Source organism: Calliphora vicina, chromosome 1 (assembly GCF_958450345.1).
Source record: "Calliphora vicina chromosome 1, idCalVici1.1, whole genome shotgun sequence".
Classification (NCBI taxonomy): Eukaryota; Metazoa; Arthropoda; class Insecta; order Diptera; family Calliphoridae; genus Calliphora; species Calliphora vicina.
The window spans coordinates 162,785,262-162,812,753 of NC_088780.1; the positions used below are offsets into that span (position 1 = coordinate 162,785,262).

A 27,492-nucleotide genomic window follows, 5' to 3' on the forward strand; every position below is an offset into this window, starting at 1 on the left:
AAAAATAATTAATTCAGTGAATAGTTGAAAGAAGATATGGATAAAATGAAGATGAAAAATTAATTAAATTTAACCTAATTTAATAGGATAATATCAGGTTCTTCTGAAAATTCCGAATTTTTCAAAACTATCTAAATAAAACTTGAATTTTTTAAAAAGTCAGTTTTTTTAATTTCTTTTACTAATGACTTATGATCAATTATTACATTAATTTATGGGGCTGTAAAATTAGTATAACTGTATTTAGTTTTTATTTGCCAATATTCCAAGAAACCTTTTGTATGCGATAAGTCGGCACCCATATCATGGATTATTAATAGTGGATTATTAAAATAATAATAGTAATAAATTAGTATAATATAATGAAAGTGCCACGCTTGGGACGTGTCGCTGACCACGAATCTGATTTCATAGATTTTATTACATATTTAAAATGTAAAAAATAAATGTGGTGAATTTTTGTTTATTTTATAATCATGCGGCAATAAGTAAGATATAAAAATTTCAAGTCTGAGACTTTTGAATTATTTTTAATTTTGCATTTTTATTTTGAATATCAAATAAGCGGCTTTTTAAATTCTCATAAGGATCAATTCACTTAATATGTATTCTTTAAGAAAATTGTATTTAAATTGAGAATAAAAATTTCATTAAAATATAGAAAAAAACTCCTTGATTTTGAAACGACTTTTCAAATTGCCCTCCTTTATATACTCCCCGTAAAAGGGGAGACCCAAAATCAAACTTCCATCTGCCATCTCGCGTCGTACGCAATTAAATGATTTTCTCACTTGCCATACAAAAATCACTTCAACGAGTACGAATGATTGAGCTGAGTAGAGCAGAGCAGAGCACAACATAAGAAAATTATAAAATTTTCAAATGCTTGTCGTTTGTTCGATCGTTTTTTTTTTTTGTTTTGATTTGTGTATTGATCGGCGGCGACAAACTCACCGAAGATTATGTTCATCATGATCGTCATTAAAACGATTTGTTATTAAATAGAAATCGGCATAAATACAAACAAAATATGCCGATTTAAGTGAGTGAAACTAATAGTTGATTTGCTACTTTGATCATATATATAAAAAAACACATAAAAAACAAATAACAAATATGCATAAATGCTTATACTTAGATGCAGTTGCTGCTTTTTTTGTTGTCATAATCAAATACGCTTAGAGAAATCATTCTAAATAATTTTTGTTTATGTTCTGGAACTCCCGTTTTTTCACCTTGTCACACCCAAAAATGTGTGATGACCATGCCCTCAAATCGTTCGTGCAGAATGTCCAATGTGACATGAGCTGTGTGGTTTAGGCCAAAAGAAGTTGTTAATCACCGTTGTCGGTGTGACTTGGGCAAATTTCACTAAATAGTGAAATTTTTGGGATGCATTGGATGCTCTTGGATCTCATGTGAATTGCTAACGTCACAAATTCGACAATTTTGTTTGTTGACGTAACCATTTATCCAGAAAAAAGCCGCACCGTAAAATGGACGAAGCTCGTGAAACTTTGTCCGGAGAGTAAAGTTCGGAAGTCCCTATTGGAAGACCTTTTAAATAGCGGAGTCGATATAGCTATTTTATGTTGAAATCAAATAACCTACAATCAGGATTGGTACATCAATATATCAGCCCAGGTTCGCTATTTAAAATCGGGAAAATCGGCCAACTACTGACCCATCACCAAATTATACTTTTAAATATTTTTGGTAAACAAAATTATTTTTTTTTAATTTTCATTTCAAAATTTTTAAAAAAGTTTTTTTTTACATATGTTTTTGTCAAAAAAATGCCAATTTTTTTTTTTAAATAAAACAAAAATTCAAAATTTAAAAAAAAAAAAAATAATTTTTAGTAAAAAAAATTCGGGTTAAAAAATAATATTCCCGATTTTGCCCAATGATAGGTCCGACTTACTATGGCGTTATATACGTCGTTGCAAGGGCTCGATGAAGAGCTTACCCCTTATTATTTTAGGACTTTTTTCTTTGAAGCACAACAACAATTTTTTAAACCTATTGTAAAACTTTAGTACTTTATGACTATATGACTTGATAGCACACCGTGTGAATACCCCAATAATACATCAAATGAGAGTCATTTCACCTTTCCAACGTATATACTCATAACATCATATTAATTTGGAACGACCGTGGGTGAAAATCGGAAAAAAATTTAAACCCGAATTTTGTTACACCAAAAAAATTTTTTTTCATCCGAATTTTTTTTTTTATGTAAATTTTTTTTTTCGCCAAAAGAACAAAAAATAATTTTTTTTAAAAAAAATTATTGTCAACTTTAATCTTAAGAATATAGCACTCTTATTTCTTTTTATATATTATGGAGCATTTGTGATCATGTCCTAATTATAAATACTAGCATAACCCGGTGCACTTCGCTACCCCTACCCTAGTAAAGTTAAAAAAATATGAATGGAAATACGAAAATAACACATACAAAATTTTCAGCCAATCTGTGTAAAATGGTAAGAGATCTATGCGGACAAAGTTTGAAGAACCTTGCAATTATTACTTTGTATGGGAGGTGATTCACCTCCTTATCCGACCCTTCCCATTTTGGGTGCTATGCCCTCTAATCTAATTCCGTCTATATTCAGCTATACTCCGCACAGTAATAAGAAATGCATTTGCTAAAAGTTCAAACACTTTTACAATTATAGTTCTGCAGAACTACTGAACTTTTACAGAACTACCACGCCCACTATTTCAATCCCGAACAATTTCAGTGAAACTATGCAAAATTATAAAAGAGCCATTTAGACTAAGTTTGAAGAATCTTGCAATTATAGTTCACAAAATATTTAGAAATAACTATTTACTTTGTATGGGAGGCGACTCACCATTTTTTTCGGCCCGTCCCATTTTTGATTAAACTTCATGCAGTGATAAGTAATTGATTCGTATGAAGTTAGAAAACCGTCACAATTATAGTTCGCACATATTATAAAATAACTATTTACTTATGTACAATTTACCCCATATGCATAAACATATTTATAAAACAAAATTTCCATTCAAAATTTGTTTTATAATCCTTTGACAATTTAAAAATTGTTTATGCTATGGGAGTTAGAAAATAAAAAAAAACACCTTCAAAATTTATTTTTGTGACTTTAAATTACTAAAGTCTTCTTCTTTGTTTTCTATAACAACTCTCACTTAAAACAGAGCGAAATCAATACTGTTTAATTGTTTCTCTTATTTATTTACAACAACAAATTGGGCAAACACGCATTGCTTTGTTCACTTTTTAGCTTAAGGTTCACATGTACACGTTTTTGTATATGTGTTAGTAACATATTTAAATGCTTTTAACTCCTAAAAAACTGAACCGATTTCAATAAAATATATATTCTGCACTTCTGTGAATAAATCCCTTTAAAATGGTATATTTATTTACCAAATTGAATGTATAATGTGAGCGTAAAAGGGGTCTAAAGAAATCGACTTGCCTATTAATATTATGATGATGATAACAAAATTTGTTTAAAGTTATCATAATTTAGTTGTAGTTGGAATTTTGACAAATATAACATCGTAACCATAAAGTTGTTAGCGACAAGCATTTATGATGGAGCAGAACATAACATAGTTGCCGCAACCATGTCATAATCATGACTTTTCTCTGCGTGCATATTTATAAGGCATCGTACATGCTCGTATTAATCAAACAACAAAATGCATACACGAATTAACAACAAAAACAGCAACCTAAACAACAACAACATTCACTCTCATTTCGTGAGTAAAATAAAATTGTTTGTAAACATTGCCTGAGCTGAGTGACTGAGACTGACTGACTAATGGACAAAGTGACTGACGGTGGCTGTCAGTCTATCTTGACTGTGACTCCAATTCTGAGTTTCTGGATGTTTTTATTATTTTGTTTTGTTTTTTTTTATAAATGATCATGATCATTATGCATTTGCTCGTATGTTTGTTGTCGTATTTAGATAAATTTTGCCAATTTTGTGCATGTGTTGTCACATTAAGCGGATTTTCTGAGCTTTTTTTTCTGTTTTGCTTTATTTTTATGGCCAATAATTTGTGAGCATAACGTTTTGCTGTCATCGTCACTTTTATTTTTTGTTTTTTAGTTTGTCACTTACAACCTATACCGGCTGTACTGAGGTGGAGGGGGGTTGGAACAGTGTCCTTATGTGGTGTTGTTTTGAAAATTCAACTTAGAAGATCTACACAGTAGGAAGAAAGCTATGCATACAGAATGAAATATAACTAAATTAAAGTAATAAGTTACAAGACACAAACAAATTTGATGCCCTTTGAATTTGGCTGTAGCTTCTACATATTCTAAAACTATACTTTTTGCTTCCATTTTAATAATTTTAATCAAAAAAATACAAAAACTATTTCATTGACACAAACGAACTTCAAAAACAATAACAAGAAAAGCTGCTTAAAAAGTTGTGCCTTTCTAACCCTTTGATCTCCCAATTTGATGAAAAATGTAGCATATTTTCGGGGTTTTAGGGCAACATTATTTGAAAAGAACACGTTATACGCTTACCAACCTGCAAAGAAATGAACACAAAGATGTGTAAAGGCTAAATAAAGACTTCATTTATGCCAGAAAAGAAATCGCCATAAGATCAAGAAATATTTCTTTTATAATTATAATTATAAGATACGTTAAGAATTTTTTTTATTATTTAGGTAACGATAGGAGTAAATGTAGTCAAAGGACATGTTCCTTAAATAAAAACAAAATTTTATTAATAAAGTCTGAAAAATACCAATTAATTCAAATTAACTTTTTTTCCCTTGAGTCCCACTGTCTTAGCGTCATAGTTTACTTATTGCTATCAAAATACAGGCAAGTTTATTAGCGATTTAATGACATCATCAAATATGAAAATAAAACAGAAACGTAACACATACGAGTCAGCCAGTCAGGCAGTCCGTCCATCTCTCGTAAATGGGAATTTAGATTATGAATGTGGGCATAGAAAACAAAAATGACAAATGCGTTTGTCGTATGATTTAAAGGAATGTGTGTGTTTGAAATTTAAACCACAAACTGGTAAAAGGAGAACTACACAACTTTGGTTTTACTACTAATAAAAATACATACATAAATCAAAGAATCAAAATTTGGTCTTAAAATTTTTAAATCAATTTAGTAACAATTTTTTTGTACAAGTACTAAATCTTAAATATCCTCCCATCTTCCTTACGAACCATTTAAGGGTTAATTAAACATTTTATATTTATACAAATGTATTATGTATAACATTCATTCTTAATCTAAATGGAATTTCATTGCCAAGATCGTAGGAATACCTACACACATTTATACACTACAGACTTTGAAACGATATGATGAGTTAAAAGAAAATTAAATACAGAAAATTTCCTTTTTTGAAATGTTCTGTTTGTTCATTGAATGAATTTCTCATCTGTGCAAACGTAAATAAACTGTTTTAATTTTACACACTGACGTTATTTTTTAAAAATATGAATCAATTTCTCTTCGAGGAAATTCTATTGAAATATTGAGAAGAAAAAAATTAATAGAAAAAAAACATTTAAATAAATACATACTTAAGAAAATGAAAATATGTTAAAATATATTTTCAGCACTTAACTAAATCAATAAAATGTTTCGAGCAATTAATTGAACACAATTTTAAAATTATTAAGTGTCGGCGGCGGTGGCGGCGTATACACCGACACATTCTTGGAACGCCATCTAATTAAAAATAAAATTTATAGTTGTTTCACACGTTTTTAAATGCACTATGGGTGTGCACTGAATGATGACAATGTGTTTTTTTTTTCACTGAGTCATTTAAACTAAATTGTGCATTAGAATTTTGGGCGGAAAAAGTATGAATTTCAGGCAACATTTCCAAACAACATTGTGGACCTAAATTAAAGTTTTTACTGGATTTCTAGCCATTTTACAGTCAAATATAAGTTTTTGTATTCTATTAATCGCATTCATAATTTGCTTCTCCTTTAAAATTCCATAATCTTTCTTTGCCATTGTATTAGTTTCGTTATTCGGCCAAATTTTAACAGAATGCAAGTATTATTCCAATTTTTAGCCTAATACAAAACCGAAAATGTACTTATTCGAATTCAAAGAAAAACCTGGTTAGAATATTGTAACACTTGGTATAAATATATAAAGCTTAAAATATTAACCAAATCAGACAATTTTAATTCCTGTCGCATTGCCTCTGAATTTTGGTGGCCATAACACTGTGTGTAATTTTTTGAGTCATGGAAATATAACCATATACGGACAACACTACGTGAAAAAAGACAGTTTGGTCTCGGTATAATTTTTGCAAAAAAGTGATAATATTCTCATGCTCATATCTTGCAAACAGTTCGGAATTTTTATTTACTCTCTGAGGCAAAGTTGTAGCCCTTGTCATAAAGAACAAAAATTGTGAACATATAAAATCAAAAAAACTTCATCTTCAAGATTAAAATCGCAAAAAACATTATCACGTAGAGGTGTCCGTATATGGTTATATTGTCATAACTCAAAAAATTATACACAGTGAAATAGTAGCAAAACTTTCCATCCACTGCATTCTAAATACTATTTAACAGGTATTGCAACATGTGACAGAGCGTTGACATGATAGAATATTACGGTTTCATATCTGGCCGCATATTCTGGGCATTTTTTGTCCAAAATGCTTCAAAAGTATCAGTTGCATTCGGTAAAGGTTTCCTGTGATAGATAGGGTTTCTTTTGGTCCCAACAAATATAGAGCATTACCTTAGCGCCATGTATATTTATCTTTGGTGTCGATTCGGCTGGGCTTCACGTAAGATCTCCATTACAGTTATCATCGCAAGCATAATTTCGGACATACAAAATCGTGTTTCAAGGTCTCTTGGCTTCAATTCGCATGGTACCCAATGTCCCTGGTTTTGTGTGAATCCTGCTGCTTTTGAAATTTCTGCTTGAGTAGCTCCCAATGATTTTGCAAGCTCTTGTTGAGTTTTACAATGCCTCCAATTCTTGGTCTTCAAATCTTCAAATCAAATGTTTGCCTTCCGTGTCAAAATCACCACTTATGAACTGCACAAAAAACCATCTCTCGCACTTTAAAACCGATGGAACACATTCATCATAAGTTTTGGAGAGCAATCGGTGTGCTTCAACGGCACTTTTTTCAAATTAAGAAAGTAAAGCAAAACTTCCCTCATTGGCATTCGACATTTTCGAAGAAAAAAGAACTTAGTTGTAGAATAAATTACCTTTAAAAATGACAAGATAAATCATCTATTGTAAATCCCCAATTTTTAAGTCAATAGAAAGTGAAAAAAAGCTTTATTGTTCTTTGTAAAACAATTTTTATTAGGTGCTGTTATCCACGACATCTTCCTTGTCTATATCATTTCACATAAATTCACATAAAATCATTTTACAATGGATAAATTCTAATCAAATAAAAGCAATAGTTTTTTGGAGTGAATTGCTTACATTTCTTAATTCTGAATTATTATTTTAATGAATTAATTTCAAATTTAATAAATGAATTCAAAGCTGTGATTATGAATGAATAGCAATAAAATTAACATATAAATAAAATTTTTAAATCCTTGTGACTTATCACGTTTTTGCAAAAAGTCCTTCAATTGTGAAAATAGCACAAAAATATAGAGGTTTTAATATTTTTTGAATTAAGCTTTGTTCAGACCATAGGGTACAACTAGAGGCGCAACTGAGAGTAAGCTGAGAGTAACAATAATTCCTCTCTTCACACGTACTTGTGATATGTGGATTCAACATACTTGTGAGAGAAATTAACACATTAAAATACTTGAAATTTTACCTTTGATTTTCCGACTAAATACAGACCGAACCACTTTATTACACTCTTTCTATACACTATTTTATGATTTCTTTTAACAATTTACAGCACATTTTATTTCCGAAACACGTTAATTTTGCTCAAACGAAAAAAAATATTTTGTATTAATTTTTGACACTTAATTTTATTTGTGGTGGAATTTAATTTATTGAACAGAGTTTAAATTTTTGGTATTGAAAATAGAAGAAAATTTACATAAATTTAAATTTTAACATTTTTATACAACTCAGTTGCCCAATTCACAATTGATGTCGTAGTGTTGTAGCATTGTATGTCATAAATATTTTTCAAACAAATTTTTCGAAACAAAAACAAAATATTAATAAAAAATATTACAACATACAACGATACAGCGCTACGACACCAATTGTGAATTGGGCAAGTGTGTCTGGTGAAAATTAAAAAGGCACCAATCTCAAAACTTTGTACTAATACATTCTAACGACTTAGGTTTTTGACAACAGACTTAGGTTTTTTCCCTCTCAGTAACGCTTCTATGGATATATTATTCTATGGTTCAGACATTTGGCAATGTCCAGACAATGAAAAATTTCCAGGGCAATGTAGATTGTCAGTTCACACGATTACAAAACATACATATGTCAGAAAATGTGGCAATTCATTGTAAGCATAGCTGCCAGATTTGAAAATCCTATTTAAAGATGTTTTTTATAAATTTTATTGGTAGAAATGAAAAGGAATATTTAAATTTTGAATTTCGTAAATAAAAATTTTTTGATTTTATATAAATTTTAGGAAAAAAATAACTGAAATAAAACGGAAAAATCTACAGCAACTTTTTCTATTTTGACAAAAAATTTGAGAATATTATGTTTTAGAAAACACTATATAAATTTGAATTGTTATGTTGTCATTCAAATTTGTATTTAAATTTAAAATTTCCTTTAAAAATCTTGACTTTTTTAATTTTCCGATTTTTTGGACGATTTTTAAAATTGGAAATGACGATTTTTTATCGGTATATTGAAGATTTTATCGCAAATTCATCTGGCAGCCCTGATTGTAAGACAATTATCTGACAACGTTGTCAAGCTAAAAAAAAACAAGTTCGAATGACAGTCATTCTGAATTTCAGAATTGATTTTTTTCGCTCAAACACTTTGTTTACCTTTCTTCACTTATGCCTTTATGTCCCGGTCCACACTGTGAAACATTTGCTGCAAAACATTTGAGTTTGTTGATGAAAGGGGAAAGAGGAATGAAAAAGGGAACTTTGTTTCATGTACATGAAGTTTTTGTTGAGTATGTCATCCACATTTATTCGTTTGTAATCGTACTGTACAGAAATGTCAGAAACTGAAAAGCAAAAACTTCACTGTGTGGACACGAATGCAGTTTCAAAAGAGAATTCAAAAATGTTTTGCAGCAAAAGTTTCACAGTGTGGACCGGGACTATCTGACAATAACGCTTTATTAAACTTGATAATCGAAACTTAAGAATTTTTAAGTAATTAAAAAATTTAAAATCGTTTAATATTAGTAAAAATTAAAACTCCAAAAATTTAAATTGAATACCTCGAACATTGAGATATTGGAGTGACCCCTTTCTTTAAATTTCATATATCTGCAAACAATATTTTAAAACTCAAATCCACTTCTGTTAACATTACAAGCTTGAAATAGTAGTTTAAAAATGTACTTAGTTGCCTTAAACAATGTTTAAACTTGTATTTAAACCCCTTAAGAAAAAAGAAACACTTGTGCAAAATAATCGCTCCCTGGTGGTGTAGTTTTGTTGACTTTGTTGCTAATAGAAAATAATGGAAATAATTATTTTATTGGCAAACACTTCGTTCCATGCCCGTGCCCGTAGCCATGGATGCCAATATCCATCCATCGTATGCCATTCAGTGTTGAATAATTAACAATACAATATCTTGCAACCAAACCAGCAGCTCATTCCATGATGATGTAGGTACTTACTTACATATTATGACTCGATTACTGTTGCTGTTGGGTTTTCTTGTTTATATTTTGTGGCACTTGCTGGGATTTTTTTATATTTTGGCTTTTAGCCAAAATATTAATAACCATAAAATAATATACATATCAATAATAACAACAAATAGCAAGAACTAAGTATCTATCTACTCATGTACTTGAGTGTGTTTTTAAACAAAAATTGAACTAATTGCTCCCTTTTATCAGCAACAACGTCTTTTTATTATTGTTTTGTTGTTTTGTATTTACTTATTTATTTATTTTACAATATTCGTTTCTTTTATCTATTTTCCAGCTTAATTGGACAAAATTCCCGTGTGTTTTGAAGGCAGGCCATTGTCATGGCGGTATGGCTACGGCACGTTTTGAAAATCAAATGGGTCTGCAAGATGCAGCCGGCCTTGTAACTGGCACCGGTTTTGAAGGCCATTGCTATTGCACTATTGAACCATACATTGATGCAAAGTTCGATGTGCACATCCAAAAGATTGGCAACAATTACAAGGCATTCATGTAAGTATGAATAACCTGATAAAAACATCTCTCAAACACATTCAAAATATTATCTCATTCATTTTTAAGATGAATAGAACAATTTGTTATTATTTGTTTTGTATTTTACGTTTTTGACATTTGGCTAAGATAAAACATACTTAATCTAATGAACAGCTGTCAAATGGACAATGACATTTAATATAGTTAATTTACAACTGGCAAATTTCCTAAAAACATAACTAAATAATTTAACCATTAAATGAATAGTCAGAGTGTTGCATGCTCTGACTTTCCCACACAACGGAAACGAAAAATTACCTTAAATTAATTTCGACTCTTTTTCAAATAAAAAAGAACTGGATATTTTTCCAACATCGGCTGGGAATGAAGGAAACACTTCAAACCAAGGCCTAACCAAAGAAATATTTTCTGTCAGGACTAGAGATGTGCGATTAATCGAATAAATTTCTTATGAAGCAATTATTTCTTGCATTAAGCAATCAAAATTAATGTCGGTAATAACTTATATCGAGCTTTCTCCGAGATCACACACGGGTCTGGGTAATTCTCTGATCTCCACACTTTCCTCACCGAAACCCGCCGAGAAACCGGTCGATGCTCGTTAGGACACCTCGTCCACTTCCACACTCACAGCCGGCAGTGTGAGTTCCAGCAGCAAGCCCTCATCCAGCGTTTTAGACATAAAAACCGGTCACCAATTTTGAACCACAAGAGCGTGTGAATCCCTTCGATAAGGGTGCCATGAACACCAGCACGACCACCACAACCATCGGAGGTGTATCCACGACATCTTCATCTTCGATTTCTTTATCGTCTATTTCGTCGCGCATCAATGCTCGTACAAGGCCACTGGCACCACATCCTCAAAATGCATCGATTGCTACTAATTCCAGTATCCCTATCAGAGTACGACAGCTTCTAACAAGGACAAGACCAGCTACATCTATGGCAGTTCTAGAGATGTGCGATTAATCGAATAAATTTATCAATAAGCAATTATTTTTTGCTTTAAGCTATCAAAATTAATGTCGGTAATAACTTCTATCGATCTTTCTCCCAGATCACACTATACGAGTTGTTGTAGATGGAATCTAATTAAACGAGTTCAAGACCAATTTCATATCTTTCTAAACGACATTCTATGTCAAACTTCCAATCCTATATTATATTCTATTACAAATGACAGCGACACTTGCCATTCGTATTGAACAAGCCTGCGGGTGTTTTGGGGCAATGAAGCAAAACATGAATGTTACGTTTTACCAAGATCTTGTGACATTCTCTGAATGGAGTTGAGCGAATAGAGTCGATTTTAATACACGCACGTACTCGCATGCCGGATCATGTTGCCTCATCTGTTTTTATGGGAGGTGTAAATATTAAAGAACCAGAACGCTGAATGTTCTTGGCATGTGTATTTAGTGCGATGTCGAAGGAAGCTTTCAAGTGACTTGGTTCTTTAAAACGGTGTTGGAAATACTTCACTCCATCTGATCTCCTTAATATTTACACCACTTATATCCAACCAAAATTTAATACAACTCTCATATATGGGTCGGTGATTCGAAGTGCGAAGGTTCTTATCGGTGACAGCTCTATTGACTCACTGGAACATCGTGCAATGTGGGTTGTGTTTCACTGTTCTACCGATACTACAATGGAATGTGATCTGCAGAAATTAGGGAACTTGTTCCCGAAACCCGCAGTATTTTACGCAATACACGTTCTTCCGTAAGGGTTCATCAATTCGTGGTCGACCGGATCTCAGAACACATTACAGGGATAATTCGTTCGTAGCCGTACAGTCCGTATGTGGAATAACCTTCCTGCTGATTTCTTTTTTTTTCACTTTCATCCTGCCTCCCATAACCTATTTTCATAGTTCCAACATAATGAGCTCTGGTCCTTTGATTAATCACACTTCATAATTTGTATGACCATAAGGAACCTGTTTTAACAAAGCTTTAACAAATTTGGAACGGGTGAGGTCCGATGCCTGGTCGAAAAATGTTGTTTTCTCATTTCCATACTTTTTTATTTAAAATTTTCATTTCATATTTTTCACACTTCTTTAACAAATATTTTCTTATTGTCCAGGCGCAAATCCATCACTGGCAACTGGAAAACTAATCAGGGTTCAGCTATGCTGGAACAAATTACCCTAACTGAAAAATATAAATCCTGGGTGGATGAGGTAAGTAAAACAATTAAGTAAATTCTTATTTATATTTAGATGAAAGCAAATGCAGCCCAAACAAATTTATTAGTAAACAGATATTATTCAGTTGACAATATTTGGGAGAGTGATCATTCCGGAGCAAAGATGAAATTGCCATGGAAACAAATAAGTTATAAAAGATCGTTGCTCTAGACATTACCTTAAAGAGCTAAAATAATAAATTTTTGTTCTAATTCTATTAAAATATATTCAATCTATGAAAATGTCTTCGTTAAAGATTCTCATTTAGTATTTCTTATTAATATTCTCACTCAGATCTCTGAACTTTTTGGTGGCATGGAGGTATGCGGAGTCTCCGTAGTCGTGGGCAAAGATGGTCGCGAGTATATAATCAAAGCCTCAGACAGTACATTCGCTTTAATGGGAGACTCGCAAGAAGATGATCGTAGACAAATTTGTGATCTGGTTACTTCTCGTATGCAGGTAACTAAATACAAACAAAACAAATAAAAATTATATTTAAATAATTTGAAATTCCTTCCAGAATGTCTGTCGGCCCGGCATGAACCAGCAAACGACTGGTGGTAACTATGGTAAATTACCATCACGCTCTTCGGTGTCATCGCGTGGCCAAAGTCCTACCGATGAAATGGGCCCACCTCCTGTGGCACCCACAGGACCCAGACCAGCTCCCATGGGTGGACCACCACCAATACCAGAGCGCACTTCACCTGCTGTCGGCTCAATTGGACGTCTCAGCAGCCGCAGCAGTATTTCGGAAGTTCCCGAAGAGAATGGAGCTTCTACTGCCAGTGCTCCGGCTGGTGGTTTGACAAGACGTGATTCCCAGACATCACAGGCTTCGAATATATCGTCTGCTTCCAGGGTCGGCCAACGTCCTCCGCAAACTCAGACCTCAGTAGTTGAGGATGCGGAGGACACCATGAAGAACCTTAGAAAGACCTTTGCGGGCATATTTGGTGACATGTAGGAATTAGCCAACAAAAAACGCGGAAGAACAGCGAGCGAATCGGGTCATAGCATGACTGGTGAGAGCGGCAGCGGTAGTGGCAGTGCACCTACCACAGGCGTAGGTGGCATAAGCGTCAGTGGTCTCACCAGTGCCGGTAGCTCGTTCTTGGGCAAGCAATTCTCGTTTACATCTGGAAAATCGAGCACTTCGGCTTCGTCGGGTCTGGGTGATTCTGTGATCTCCACACAACCCTCACCGAAACCCGCCGAGAAACCGGTCGATGCTCGTTCGGACACCTCGTCCACTTCCACACTCACAGCCGGCAGTGTGAGTTCCAGCAGCAAGCCCTCTTCCAGCGTTTTAGACACATACGAACAGGAATCTAAATACAAACCAGTCACCAATTTTGAGCCACAAGAGCGTGTCAATCCCTTCGATAAGGGTGCCATGAAAACCAGCACGACCACCACAACCATTGGAGGTGTCTCCACAACATCTTCATCTTCGATTTCTTCGTCGTCTATTTCCTCGCGCATAAATGCTCGTACGGACAGCACTTTCAAGTCGCCGCCACCACCATCAAGACCACCGCCACCACCTCCTCAAAATGCATCGATTGCTACTAATTCCAGTACCACCTATCAGAGTTCGACGGCTTCTAACAAGGACAAGACCAGCTACATCTATGGCAGTTCCACTTCCATCGAAACCATAACACGCATGGACACAACAACAGCTACCGGTAATACGGTAAGCAATGCCACAGCCTCCACCAGTCTGGGCTACAGCAGCCAGAGTCCTACAAACACCAAGTTGAGAAATGACCCAGCAAACACCAGCAGTGACTGGAGAACTGCTATCACTGCTCCGTTAAGCACTGGCATACGATCGGCCAGCGTTTACAGTGCCCCGGCAGCGGTCACCCTACCAGCCACCGCTAGTGAAGATGCTCAATCAACAGCAGCCGCCTCGAATGGTTACAATGCCACAACTGAATTGCCGTCGTACACACGACCCTCGTACTCAAGATCCGAAAGCAATGGTAATTATCTAGCCGTGGGTGTATTGCTGGTCAGCCTTACACTACGAAAATCCTAAATGTTCATCCATAACTTCAAATATATAGGTCCACATCTTCATTTCAACCCTCAACCAGCGTATCAACCACCACCATCATCAACATCATCATCACCATTATACAACTTCATTCGCATTGATCCATAAACGAAAAACAAACATCCTTTCTGTTACCTATTTTTTTTTCATTTCAAAACCACACAATCAACTATATCGCGATCAATTATTCCCTTTTGAAAAGTCTTCAAAACGTTTTATTCCAACGCATGAACCTTGAGAATGTCTTTGAACCGACAAATTAATGTGTTTCTTAGTTAAATCGCATGAACAAATTAAAGAAAATCCCCAAATCGCGTTACTAATAAATCAATTAATTAAATGGTGTCAATTAACCAAACAATCGACCAATCAGCCTGTCTGCCTGCCATTCATCATTATGTTACTACTTACTCCCCATTTGAATTCTATTCCATGTTTTCGTTAAATTGTCAATGAGTGCTGCGTTATTTTGAAATTTTGTATTTTTTTTTGTTTAATTATTTTTTGTGTAAAGAGTTAAATACTCCTCTATATGATACTTATAAATAGAACAAGTATAGAAGGTCAAGTGTCAGTTATTGAGTATTTGAAGAGAATCTACTCGTAAAAAAGACCCATAGACAGACCATACAAGTGGTTAAACGATGATCCACTGTTTAGTTGAATTTTTTTGTAAGTTCATTGAATTTTTTGTAACAATTGCTCAATAATTTTTTTCTCTTAAAAGCAATCAAAACAGCATTAAATACAAATTATTGCATCCAAACTAATAAAAAACAATATAAACAGTATGTATTTATAATATAATAAATACAACAGTAAAATAGTTAAAACTTATAAAATACATAACAAATTGCAAATATTGCACGTTGGGATGAGAACTCACACATAATCACCGCTTTTAATGTACTTCTTATACTATAAAAAAATATATATTTAAACAAAAATTCTATGACAAACATTTTAAATTTATTAGGTCAAGATCGTTTAAATGTATCGATCGTTGTATGTTTAGTAGATTGTTTTCGTTTATTAATCTTGAAATGAATGTTTTCAAGAAATCCTTTGATATTTGAAATAGGGTTTTAGAAGCAAAAACCTACGACTACATCGATTTGTTACCCAAAATATATAAAAAATGAATTTAGTTTTGGAGAACCCAGATAATGTAAATTCACTCAAATACTAGAAATACTTTCTGCATTGTCTACACGCAGAGAAAAATATAATTGGGCATGGTTACTGTAACCATTGAAATAGTGTTACAAGATTTTGAACAATATTATAGTCACAGTAACTATTTACATGATTGTGGTAACCATAATATGGTTAATTTATGATTCACATGATTGTATCAACCATATATATGGTTACAGTAAACAAATATATGTTTGTGGCAACCATATTTATGATGAATAATTTTATCATAATATGGTGCTATCAGATTATGATAAGCCTTAAGCCGAGAGTAACATAATATGATAAGTCCTTCATCATATGAATGGTTGTCACAAACATACATATATTTGTTTACTGTAACAATATATATGGTTGATACAATCATGTGAATCGTAAATTAACCATATTATGGTTACCACAATCATGTAAATGGTTAAAATTTTTTCTATGCGTGTATGTTTTAAGAATCACCAAAATCAGACAGTGCTAGTGAAATATATCATTCATATTGATAGTTCTAATGATGTCTTAGTTGTAAGTACAAACAAATTTTTTTCAGGGATGTCTATTTTAGTGTGGGCGTGGCATTAAATTTGAAAATATTGCTTTGATACTACATTGCATACATATACAATAAATCAAACAAAAGATATTTCAAAAGCATGTTCAACAAAGAATAACGCATGTTTAAAGTTTGGATCGACAATGGGACAATTATTGTTTAATCCGACTATTTCGAGGTATAATAATATACCAGGTTATTGTTTGAGAAAAAAAGAAATACGTTGGAATAAGTAAATTGTTTGTCTCTTTACACATATTTACCGTTATAACGGGAAAAATAACCAAATAAAGCAGCATTACATACATTTAACATACCCGCGTAAAGGCAGCCTTGCCGGTTAGAGGGTTAACAGATATATTAAAAATTAACAGATTTTCACATACAAAAATGGTTCCTCATACGAAATGGTTAAAAGATTTACATGTTTAAGCGGTAAACAATTTTCATATTGGGTGTATGACTCGGGATTGTTTCAAATTTATAGCTTCTAATTTGAAACATTTGTACAATATAAATTTATTCAAAGTCTTGGCCATTGTTGGATATGAACTTTTCCCATATAAGGATGCCGAACAAAATAACTGCTCATATTTTGAGGCCAAGAACGAATTAAGCCAATTCGTTCGTACACTGTTCCAGAGAGAGAGCGTTCTGCATCGATAGAAACAAATATTATTCGTACGGGGCAAGGTGACGCGAAACTTCCCAACCACTTCTTTATAAATAGTTTTTAATAGGTATTGCAACATGTGGCCGAGTGTTGGCATGATGGAATATTACGGTTTCATGCCTGGCCGCATATTCTGGGCGTTTGCTAACAATGCTCGCTTAGCAGCTCATAAAAGATAGGACCCTTTTGGTCCCACCAAATACATAGCATTAACTTAGAGCCATGGATACTTGGCTTTGGTGTCGATTCGGCTAGTTGGCCGGGCTTCACATAAGATTCGGGGCAATAATGATTTTCTTTTATAGCGTTCAAGCATCATTTCGGACACGCAAAGTCGTTTTAAAGGTATCTCAGCTTTTGGATGAATCCTGCTGCTTGCAATTGCTGATTGAGTAGCTCTCAATGACTTTAGTTTTACAACAATCTTCATGGAGTAATGCCTCCAATTCTTGGTCTTCAAACTTTTTTAGCTGGCCTGGGCAATCTTTGTCTTCCGTGTCTTCTGAACCGCATGTTAAAACCGTCGTATGTGGGAAGCAAAGCACTCTCAAATGTTATTTTATACTGAATAATGAATTCGTAAAGCGCAATAAATTATTTGTAATAATAGGATTCAGTAACTAACCTTACAATCATCACACAGTTGTCAAATATATGTTTGACTTCTAAGACCCTTTCGTGTTCATATTCTATACATCAAAAGCAGTTTTATTTAAATTTATTATTTAATTGCTTTTATTTATTTCTTCACCGCCCATTCACAACAGCTTTCATCTCATCTCAAGATATTTTATTTATTATTTTTCTATTCAATTTTATGCTTTTGTATTTTGAACTGCACTTATGTTATAAAATCAAATTAAAAAAATATTTTTACTACTGCACAAATTGGCTTAGAAATTGCGGCACTCTCAAGTAAATATTGTCAATTCAAAATAAATTCTACGATTTTTAGCTGTGTCAATAATAATTCAAGAATACTTAACAAAAATGAAACAAAGTTAGAAAAATTACTATATTTCCCCACTCAAATTCTTAAGATGGTGGATCAGCGCTGGTTAATATGTTACCTGAGTTAATAAACAAATAATTACTTCTTTGAGCTATATTTTCACTATTTGAGTTGATCATATCTTAAGACATCTGAGAACGAGTATGTAGCTGTTTTTTTTATATGAAGTTATTATAACTTAAATGGTTGACAGAATCCGCTCACAATTAAAATCTATTTTATTTTATTGTGATTTCTCAAAAGCTCTTATCTATTCCTTGCTTTTTCTCTGTTAGAGTGGCAATATAATTTTTATATTTTAAAAACAAAACCCGTATTTCTAACATTTAGTTTTGAATGCCATGGAAGAAGAAATGAAAATTACTCTATTGGTCAATTTACAATGTCTGCTATCATGTCATATTGTCATAATGTCCTAATATTTCATGACTCGGCGGCTCTGTTTAACCGACTCTTAGGCGTTCGGCTGAGGTCTCTGCTGGTTGGTTACGATAATACAATAAACATAGCATACAGAGTAGTATTATTTTAGGACATGTTATGCTTGCGAGACAATAACAACATTTTCAAACCATTGTGAAATATTAGGACATTATGAAAATATGACATGATATGAGACCTAGTGATTTGACCAAATACGCACCGCATTATCTCTGAGAAGCGTTATCTGCATTTAAATCCGCAGTTTTGTGCTCTACACAAATACAGTTGATTTTTAAATTGTGCAAATGTTAATTTGAACATACATTTCTTTTATAAGGACAATCCAGTTTAAAAATGTAATAATGTATCTACGTATATTGAGATTTATTTCAAGTAAGAATCTGTTTAACAGCCTGTTTTATGAAATAAATGAAATTCTAATCAAACGAATCGAATTCAAACGAAATCTTTACAAATTTGGTTTTTAAAAACCACAATAACTTCTAAATTTTATGAAACTCACACTTGGAGACCCATAGGATAGTTCACACCAGATATGAATAAATGAAATTGGATAGAAAAGAAATAAGTATAGACTAGGATTCTCGGAGTCCTATTACCTAAAATAGCCAGTATATTCCTCTGATAAAGCTTAATAGATTACCTAAATCATATCTAGCTATATCCCCCAGTTCATCATGGAATCTTTCAACAGAATATCTTCTACGTTTTCTAGTTCCTCAATATCCTCGCACAACATGCTAAAGTCCTGTGCGCCCATGTCATATTTACTAATGACGGCTGCAATGGAGCGGTGGCAGTTTATCACTCCTAGTAATAAACTGAGACTTTTCCTATCCAAACCAATTAGTATTCTGGTTGCCTTTACATCCAACTTTGTCCAAATAGCCCTTGACACCCTGCAATCCATCCCACTATACCGCGATTTCTTCGTAGAGTCCCGGAATCTTTCGAATATCAACCTATATTAATATTAATATAATCCAAATCCGAACCATGTCTGATCAGGTCATCTGCTATCTCATTTCCCCGAATGTTACAGTACCTATGCACCCAACGCAATCTAATTGTGTATAGTTCCAATAACGCTTCTAGAGCCCTCTTACAGTCCAACACTATACTAGAGTATACCATATGACATTTCAAAGCCCTCAGTGCTGCCTGACTATCTACATAAATTGTCAATATCCCTCTGTGACGTGTGCCCTTATCAAATCCGTTGCTTTACAGATCGTTAGGACATCTACTACTTAAACTCCGGCTCCAGTGCCAGATTCCATTTTGGACCCTTAAGTGAAAACTGCACCCCCTGCAAACAGTTGTTCAGATCCCTACTTGGAAACACAATTAGTCAATATAGACAGTAATTGTCACTAATGTCTGACCACTTAGCTGACTTTATATATTTTGGGTAATTTGACACATGTGTATGTGCTCTTTATAGTGCAGAGAGAAGCCAATTGTTTACTTAATACATCCCATGTAATCTAGCGTGAAGACAATTCTCACTTAAATGTGAATAATATCACCCTAAATGATAGCTAAATCACTAATACGAGACAGTCTCCCGAAGTTGTCCCGGGTGTTGTCAAAAACCTAAGTCGTAATAATGTTTTGGTAAAAAAAAACTATGTGAAAACAATAACAACACTAGTATGTGTGATTATTTTGAGTAATTTTGAGTTTTTTTTTTCTAGTTTTCGCCGTATGTGTATTTCTCTATGATTCAAAGAATTTCATTTGGAAATTATAGAATTCATTTAATAAAGTCAAAACTAATTTTCATTCGTTATTTTGACAAATCAAATTTTTTATAAAAACAGTCTTTAATTGAATAATTGAATGTTTAAAAAGTAGTTTTCTTTATACAATATTTGATCAATATGAACGTACCTCTTAAACAGGTCCTTCAAACGGACTTTTTGACGTCCAGCTTAGATAAAAACTCATTTAGTGAAAGTATTGCTTTAGAAAAGACTGAAACTTAGGTCGATTATTTCTAGAACTTTATCAATTGTGGATATTATGTTATTAGGAAATCTTTGCATGATAACTGTATTAATTTAAAAGATTTGTGTTCAAACAAATTTGATGTCTAGTTAAGATCGCTTATCTACCTGAGGAGGTAGAGCAGTAAAATAATAAATAATATTTTATTAATCTATACATTCATTTAATTGTCTTTATATGCATTGGAGTTCAGTTTGAGAGAATAAGCAAAGTGATATATTTCAGAAAAAAAATTCAATATTAAGGCCTATAATTAGTACTAAGATTAATTGGTCGATTATGGATGGCAACTGAATTTCAGTTGCGTTGACAGTTGCCAACCATTGTGTTGCCAAATGGTTGCCCTGTGGCATCACAAATAAAGTTCGGTTGCCTTCCATAATCGACCTATAAGTTAATTCTGAATTTCGTAGACAAGTACTATCTAATTATATTGTTGGTCATTACAAAACTACTTCTAAGTAATGTGGATGGTATGAAGTAGTCATTGAAAAGTATGTTGTTCTGTAATTGCAAGTCATTACCAAATTTTTGATGGGTTTCTACTAAGAAAATCGTGTTTTGTTTTTCATATCACAAGCAATTTTAAAACGATTTCCAAAAATAAAGCTCTCAACAGCATTTAGGTTTAAAAATTGAGTTTTGGGGATCTGGAAACTTTTGACTACTGAGAAAATTCTTTACGCTCCTAGTTATACTTTTTAAGTTCAGCAAATATGTATTCTGAAAAGTTTCGTTTTTAAAAATGTGTTTAAATCCCTTATATTTTAACTGAACTTCCCATTACATATGACTTCAATTAAATTTAACCACAATATAAAATTTAAAAACCAAAAAAAAAAAAAATTTTGTCTACTATTTCTTGCAGTTGTGTGTATGTATGCGTGTTTACTTGTATCTATGTTGAATGCATTCATATTCCTACAGTGAAAGCTCTCATAACAAGACAATTTATTAACAAACCGAACCCTACAGATTTTGTTGGCAAATGTAGATGGCTGGAAGATGTATATAGAATACTTACACACGCACGCTCATACAAATGTACGATATGTAAGTACATGGTCCTGATATGAGAGCTTTTACTGTAAGAGCTTAAAAGCTTACCAATAAAAACAAACAACAATTAAAGAGTATTACAAATTTGCACCTTTACTACTACATACTACAAACTACTTACTAACTATTTATGCTAAAATCAGACACTTTACAGCCAGTTAATATTTTTTTTAAATTCGTGCAGAACTTTCTTTCATACACCTTTTTTCCAAAGATACAATGCCTTCACTCACTCATTTCTCATTCTTCACCTTTCGCTCAGCGTTAAAAGTATCAAACATTTTTTTTAGTTTCAAAAACAAAACCAGAACAAATAAAAGCAATGCACTAAACAAGCATGTTTTAAATGTAATATTTTGTGATAATTTATGCACAATTTTGTTAATGTTCTTTTGTTAATTCTTTGCAGGCTCCAACAGCATGAATAAAAGCTCAGATTTGGATATAATATTTGGCGACAGCCAGCCTCCCTTGGGCAATGGCAAATTTACACGATCCGGCGGTTCACTCTCCGATGCCGAATTGATTTTCGGCACACCCAGTTCTGCCTACAAGACCGATCGTTTTGGTACTTCCAAGAGTATGAGTGTAACATCCGATCGCACCAGCAGTTATGGCCCAACCAATAGCACTGCTAACAACTACAAAATCTATGAGGGCATACAAAATGCCGCCTTTAGTGATTTTAGTGATGTGAAAACAACCGACAGCAACAGCAGCATACCAGCGTATAACAGTTGGCGGAATAGCAACAAACATTTAGAGGAAGAGGATGATTTAGATTTAAAATAAGCAAACGAAAATAATTAAAACAAAATAACAAACTAACAAACAAACAAACAAAATTTACCAATTAATATAGATAAAAGGCGTTAAATTTAAACACAAAAAACCAACCAACCGACAAAAATAATCGTATTTAAACCAAATAAAATGTTTTATTGTTACTGTTAATGTCATACTAATTAATATTAAAAGCCAACATACAATACACATAACATAGATACCCCTAATCATATTTACATACATATATTTACATATATGCAACACTTGAGCATTTTCTCTCCCTATTTGTTATATCCAGTCACTCATTCCAAGACATTTTGGATTGTTTGCTTGTTTAAGAGAGTTCAATTTCCTGTTGCATTGTTTTTAAAACTTTTATAACAATTTCAACTCCCTCTCTCTCTCTCTATCTCTCACTAACTCACTCATACGGAAGCAACTCATCGCCTCTAAAGTTTCCTGGTTTCATGAAACATTTTTCATGCTAAAAAGAAAATAAAAAATAAACTTTTTGTTGTTTTTTCTGTTCTTATAGTATTAAAAATAAAAGAACAAATATTAATTAATTTAAATAAAGGAAATAATAATTTAATCAATTAATTGTTGATGAATGACGACAAAACTTAGTTAAATATTGCACTTTATAATTGTTATACAATAGTGAAAATGTAATAAAAAGCGTAAACGTTAAGGATTTTATATTTTCTTATAAAATCCTGGCTTATAAAATGGGAATCATTGTGCTAAAATCTAAATGAATTTAATTAATGTAATAACGTTCGTAATAGGCGTAATACAAAATAAATGTTTGCTTACTAACCCCTCCAAAAGCATAACACAATGAAACGACAAGCGACATGATAATAATAAAATTAAAGTAGATTTTTTAAATTTATGGGTTTTAAAGAAACTTTTCTATAAATTTAAACCCCGATATGAATTCTGCTATAAATAAACTTTAGCGAATATAATTACAAATAAGTTTAGCATGGATTCCATGTCTTGTTCTGATCCTATGTCTCACCTCCTGTCTATAGTTGACAAATATTTATCACACCAAATAATGACGTTTGTTGTCTGAGTAAAAACACTAACAATTTTGTCATTACTAAGCAATAATACTAATAAATGGGGACTATACCTGATAATTTTTTATCTTGACAACCATTTTGACGTTTATCATGATAAAAATGTTTAATTCTTAATTCAATTTTCAAAATCAAATTTCATTAGACCTTTTAACAATTTCATTTAAGTACTTCAATTTACTCCTTTAATAATTCATTATTCTAATTCGTTATTGGGTCAATTCAAGTTGTCTTTAATTGAAATCCTTTAAAAATATCTTAATAAAATTGATTGAATGTTTCCATTTTTCTTCAATTCAAAACTATTCCAAAATGGTTTTAGAAATTACGAGTTTAAAAAACCAAAACAAATTGAATGAAGAAAAAATATTTTAGTACAATTTCGATTAGATTTGAATAAAGATTCGAAAGAATTAATTTCCAATTTAATTTTCAATTTCAAATTAAATTTAATACCTCCACCATTCCATTAATGTATTCGTTATAAATTATTTCGTTGTCTTAATTCCTTATTAATTCAAAAGCTTAAAGAATTCTATCTTTATAGAATTAATTCATTATGGAATCATTCAAGTTATCTGTAAATCAGAACCATTAAAAATTTATTGAAATATTGAAATTTTTCTTCTATTCAAATCTATTAAAAACAAAGTTAAAGACAATACAAAAACTAAACTAATTTGGAATAAATAATTGGGGGATTCAAACTGTCTCCTATTAGGTCGTATTGTCATAATGTCATAAAATATTGTTTTAGTTTAAATAAATTTTTGTTGGGTTTCAAACAAAAAAGTTATAAACTAATAAGACTTTTAGAACTATGTTTATTGGTTTGTCATAAAACAACACTTTTTTTGTTTGCAGCGCAACAAGAATTTGTTTAAACTAAAAAAATATTTTACGACATTATGACAATACGACCTAATAAGCAGACCGTTTGAATCCCCCAAATTTAATTGGATTTGAACTAACAAAAATTCTATTATGAATTGATTCAACAATAAATAACTTATATTCAAATAAAAGCCTAAAGAATTAATGTTTGTGAATAAATTTAGGGAATAAATTTCTTATATTTTTTAATGCTGAACTAAGATTTTAGTGAATTAAGCTAAAATTTAATTAATTAATTCAGAGCTCAGCATTAGAATTGACATAAATTGAATCATTCAAAGGTTAAATGAATATTATTATGAACTAATTCAGCAATGAATAAATTCTCTTCAAATCAATTCATTTTCTAAATTATTGAAAGCAATACAAAATCAAAACTGTATGAAAAATAAATAGTGTAATTCAATTTGAATTAACAAAAAATTATTCTTTCAAAGGTTGAATGAATTCTATTATGAATTGACTCAACAATGAATTAATTCTATTCAATTTAAAGTCTAAAGAATTTGTTTTTGTGAATGGAGTTAGGAAATGAATTGCTGATATTTTTAATGCTGAATTAAGGTTTTAGTGAATTAAGCATAAAATTGAATTAATTTATTCAGAGCTCAGGATTCGAATTAACATAAATTTAATCATTCAAAGGTTGAATGAATATTATTATGAATTAATTCAACAATGAATAAATTCTCTTCAAATAAACTGCTTTGAATGAATTTATAACATTTTTAATTGCGAGTAAATATTTTAGTGAGTTATGCTCAAATTGATTTAATTAATTCCATGATCGAATAAAAATTCCTTACAATTCCTGGAAAATTTCAGCTAATCTTAAGTTTTAGCTTCATATTTAAATTAACTAGATATTTTCTCATTCGTCGCTTGTTGCTTTACTTGTGCTCAAACCAAATGCAAACGCACTTAGAACAAACTGCACAAATTATTAAAAAAATTAAACTGCGATAATTATGTTGAGTATTAATTTTGTTTAGCATTAAAATTAATAAAGAAAACAAACATCATACAAAACATACATATGAAATCAACCCATGACAATGTTAATTTATTAAAACAGAATAAATATTAAAATAAAATATTACAAATTATAATTAATTTAAAACAAATATAAGTTTTTAATGTTGAAAAAAAAATAATAAGGAATTCATAAAATGGTTTAACAATATTAAATTTCTCTAATTAAGGGAATTCAAATACAATTATTTGAATGAACAATTCTTTCATTCATGTACATTCATGCTTCATACTTAGTAATTTTGTTATGGATTCAGCATCAGACTGTAGTACTGCAGCGACTCATCTGAAACTTTCAAACAATTTTATGTAAAATACTAATTTACATTTTGCTTTTAAATTCGATATAAGTATGTATGTCCGTTCATACCCTGTTAATTCACATTTCCTATCGGTTTCTTTTAATTTAACGATATTGAAAAAAATAGAGTGATGCAAACGTAAGAATCCACTCATTGTAAAGAAGCTGATTCCATTTGAGTGTTGCAAGGACTCCATGATATGGTGTTTATTTTGTGGTTGGATTTCAAGAAAAGCATAGAAAATTTTATGTATTACAATAGTGTTACGTTTTTGCTATTTAAAAACGTTGGTTTATTTATTTTAAATAAACCGTATTCTTTTAATTACAAATAAAAGCGATCAGTTGTTTAAAATTTGTAACAACTCTTTATTTATTTAAATTTACACAATTTAAATAATCTCTTTTAATTCACACGTGTTGTTACTATTTATATACACAGTGTCATCTTCTAGTAGTTTCATGAATTATCTAACGGACAAAACTAGAATGTTCTATTTCTAGAGCATTCAGCACCTTAATGTTAATGTTGGCAGCACTTTGCTAATAAGTAGAAGTATGACAGTATATAATAAAGGTGGTGGTTGTGGAAACCCGTTAAATTCAAATTAATAGTGCAAATCTGTAACAGTATTTTTACAGAAAATGTTATGTATAACATTCCGAATAAAAACTCCATTTTTCATCACCGATTCTGGATGTAATGGAAGGAAGATCTTCACATTAAGATCTTGGATCATTTCTTTGGCTTTGCAAAACACATCTTGTCAACCCAATTTTCTAAAGCCAAGGATATATTTTCTGCTCAATTTTTCTGAAACGATATGGAAAGACAAATCCCACACAAATTTGTAACGGTTCCATAACTTTCATCGATATCGTCAAGATGGATGATTACCCAATTACCGAACTTAGTGAGCAAAAGAACGATTGTTTGATGGACAACACAAAAAGTCGTCAATGATGGTGAACGCTTCGGTTGTCCGAAATTGATTGAGTCGCATTTCAGACTCTAAGGCTATTTACGATTGTATTTCCTGTACGCTTTGAGTTTAGAAGATATACAGCAATAAAAGTGGTAGCTTTGCATGTGATGGAGATAAAAACGCCTTCGTTTGGTCAATAACCAGGGGGCAAATTCTCGTAATCGACATAAATTTCTATAAATTTTATTCGATATCGAATGAGAGTATCCCAAAAATAAATACAAATCGCACGTTCGAATAAGTATTCGATCGTGTTCGACTGTGGTAATTATCCGCCAGCTATTAAGAGACAAATTATTATGCGAATTCCCCCTTTCGATATATGTACATATCTCGAAAGGTCTGCTACTCAAAAAACATTCATTTAGACACCGAATATAAATAATGTTGTCGTAAAGCCAGTTTTCATACAAAATTAAATCCATCGTATTTGGAAATTCAAGCCGTTTTAAATATCGAAACAATTGAGATCGAATAATAATTTAATTTAATAATAATTTATAACGATTTTAGTTGTATTGAGATGTAAATGAGTTCCTAAATTATATAAACTACTAATTTGAAGAAAAACAAGCAAAAAAGTATTTTGTATAACAATTCGAAGAATGTCATTTTTATTAAGCCTAAAAGTATGCTGCATTTTATGAATTCCTTAATTAAAAACAACTAATTTCCCAAACAAATTATTATAATTAAATTATGAATTATAAAACATAATAAACAACTACATGCATACAAAAATACATACATATATACAATAAATACATTAAAATTACTATATATATACTAACTACATATGTAAGTAAGTAAAATATATATTTAAAACAAAAAAAA

General features: G+C 31.7%; 1 protein-coding gene across 1 annotated transcript in view; it reads left to right on the forward strand.

Moving 5' to 3' along the window:
• The window catches only part of Syn (synapsin), a 54,337-nt gene extending 31,953 nt beyond the window's left edge, over positions 1–22,384 (forward strand). Inside the window, 5 exon segments of the mRNA XM_065516472.1 lie at positions 10,144–10,361; positions 12,462–12,558; positions 12,859–13,026; positions 13,088–14,558; positions 21,981–22,384. Coding sequence (XP_065372544.1) covers positions 10,144–10,361; positions 12,462–12,558; positions 12,859–13,026; positions 13,088–14,558; positions 21,981–22,363 — 2,337 coding nt within the window. The 3' untranslated portion in view covers positions 22,364–22,384.
• Positions 22,385–27,492: the final 5,108 nt, after the last annotated feature.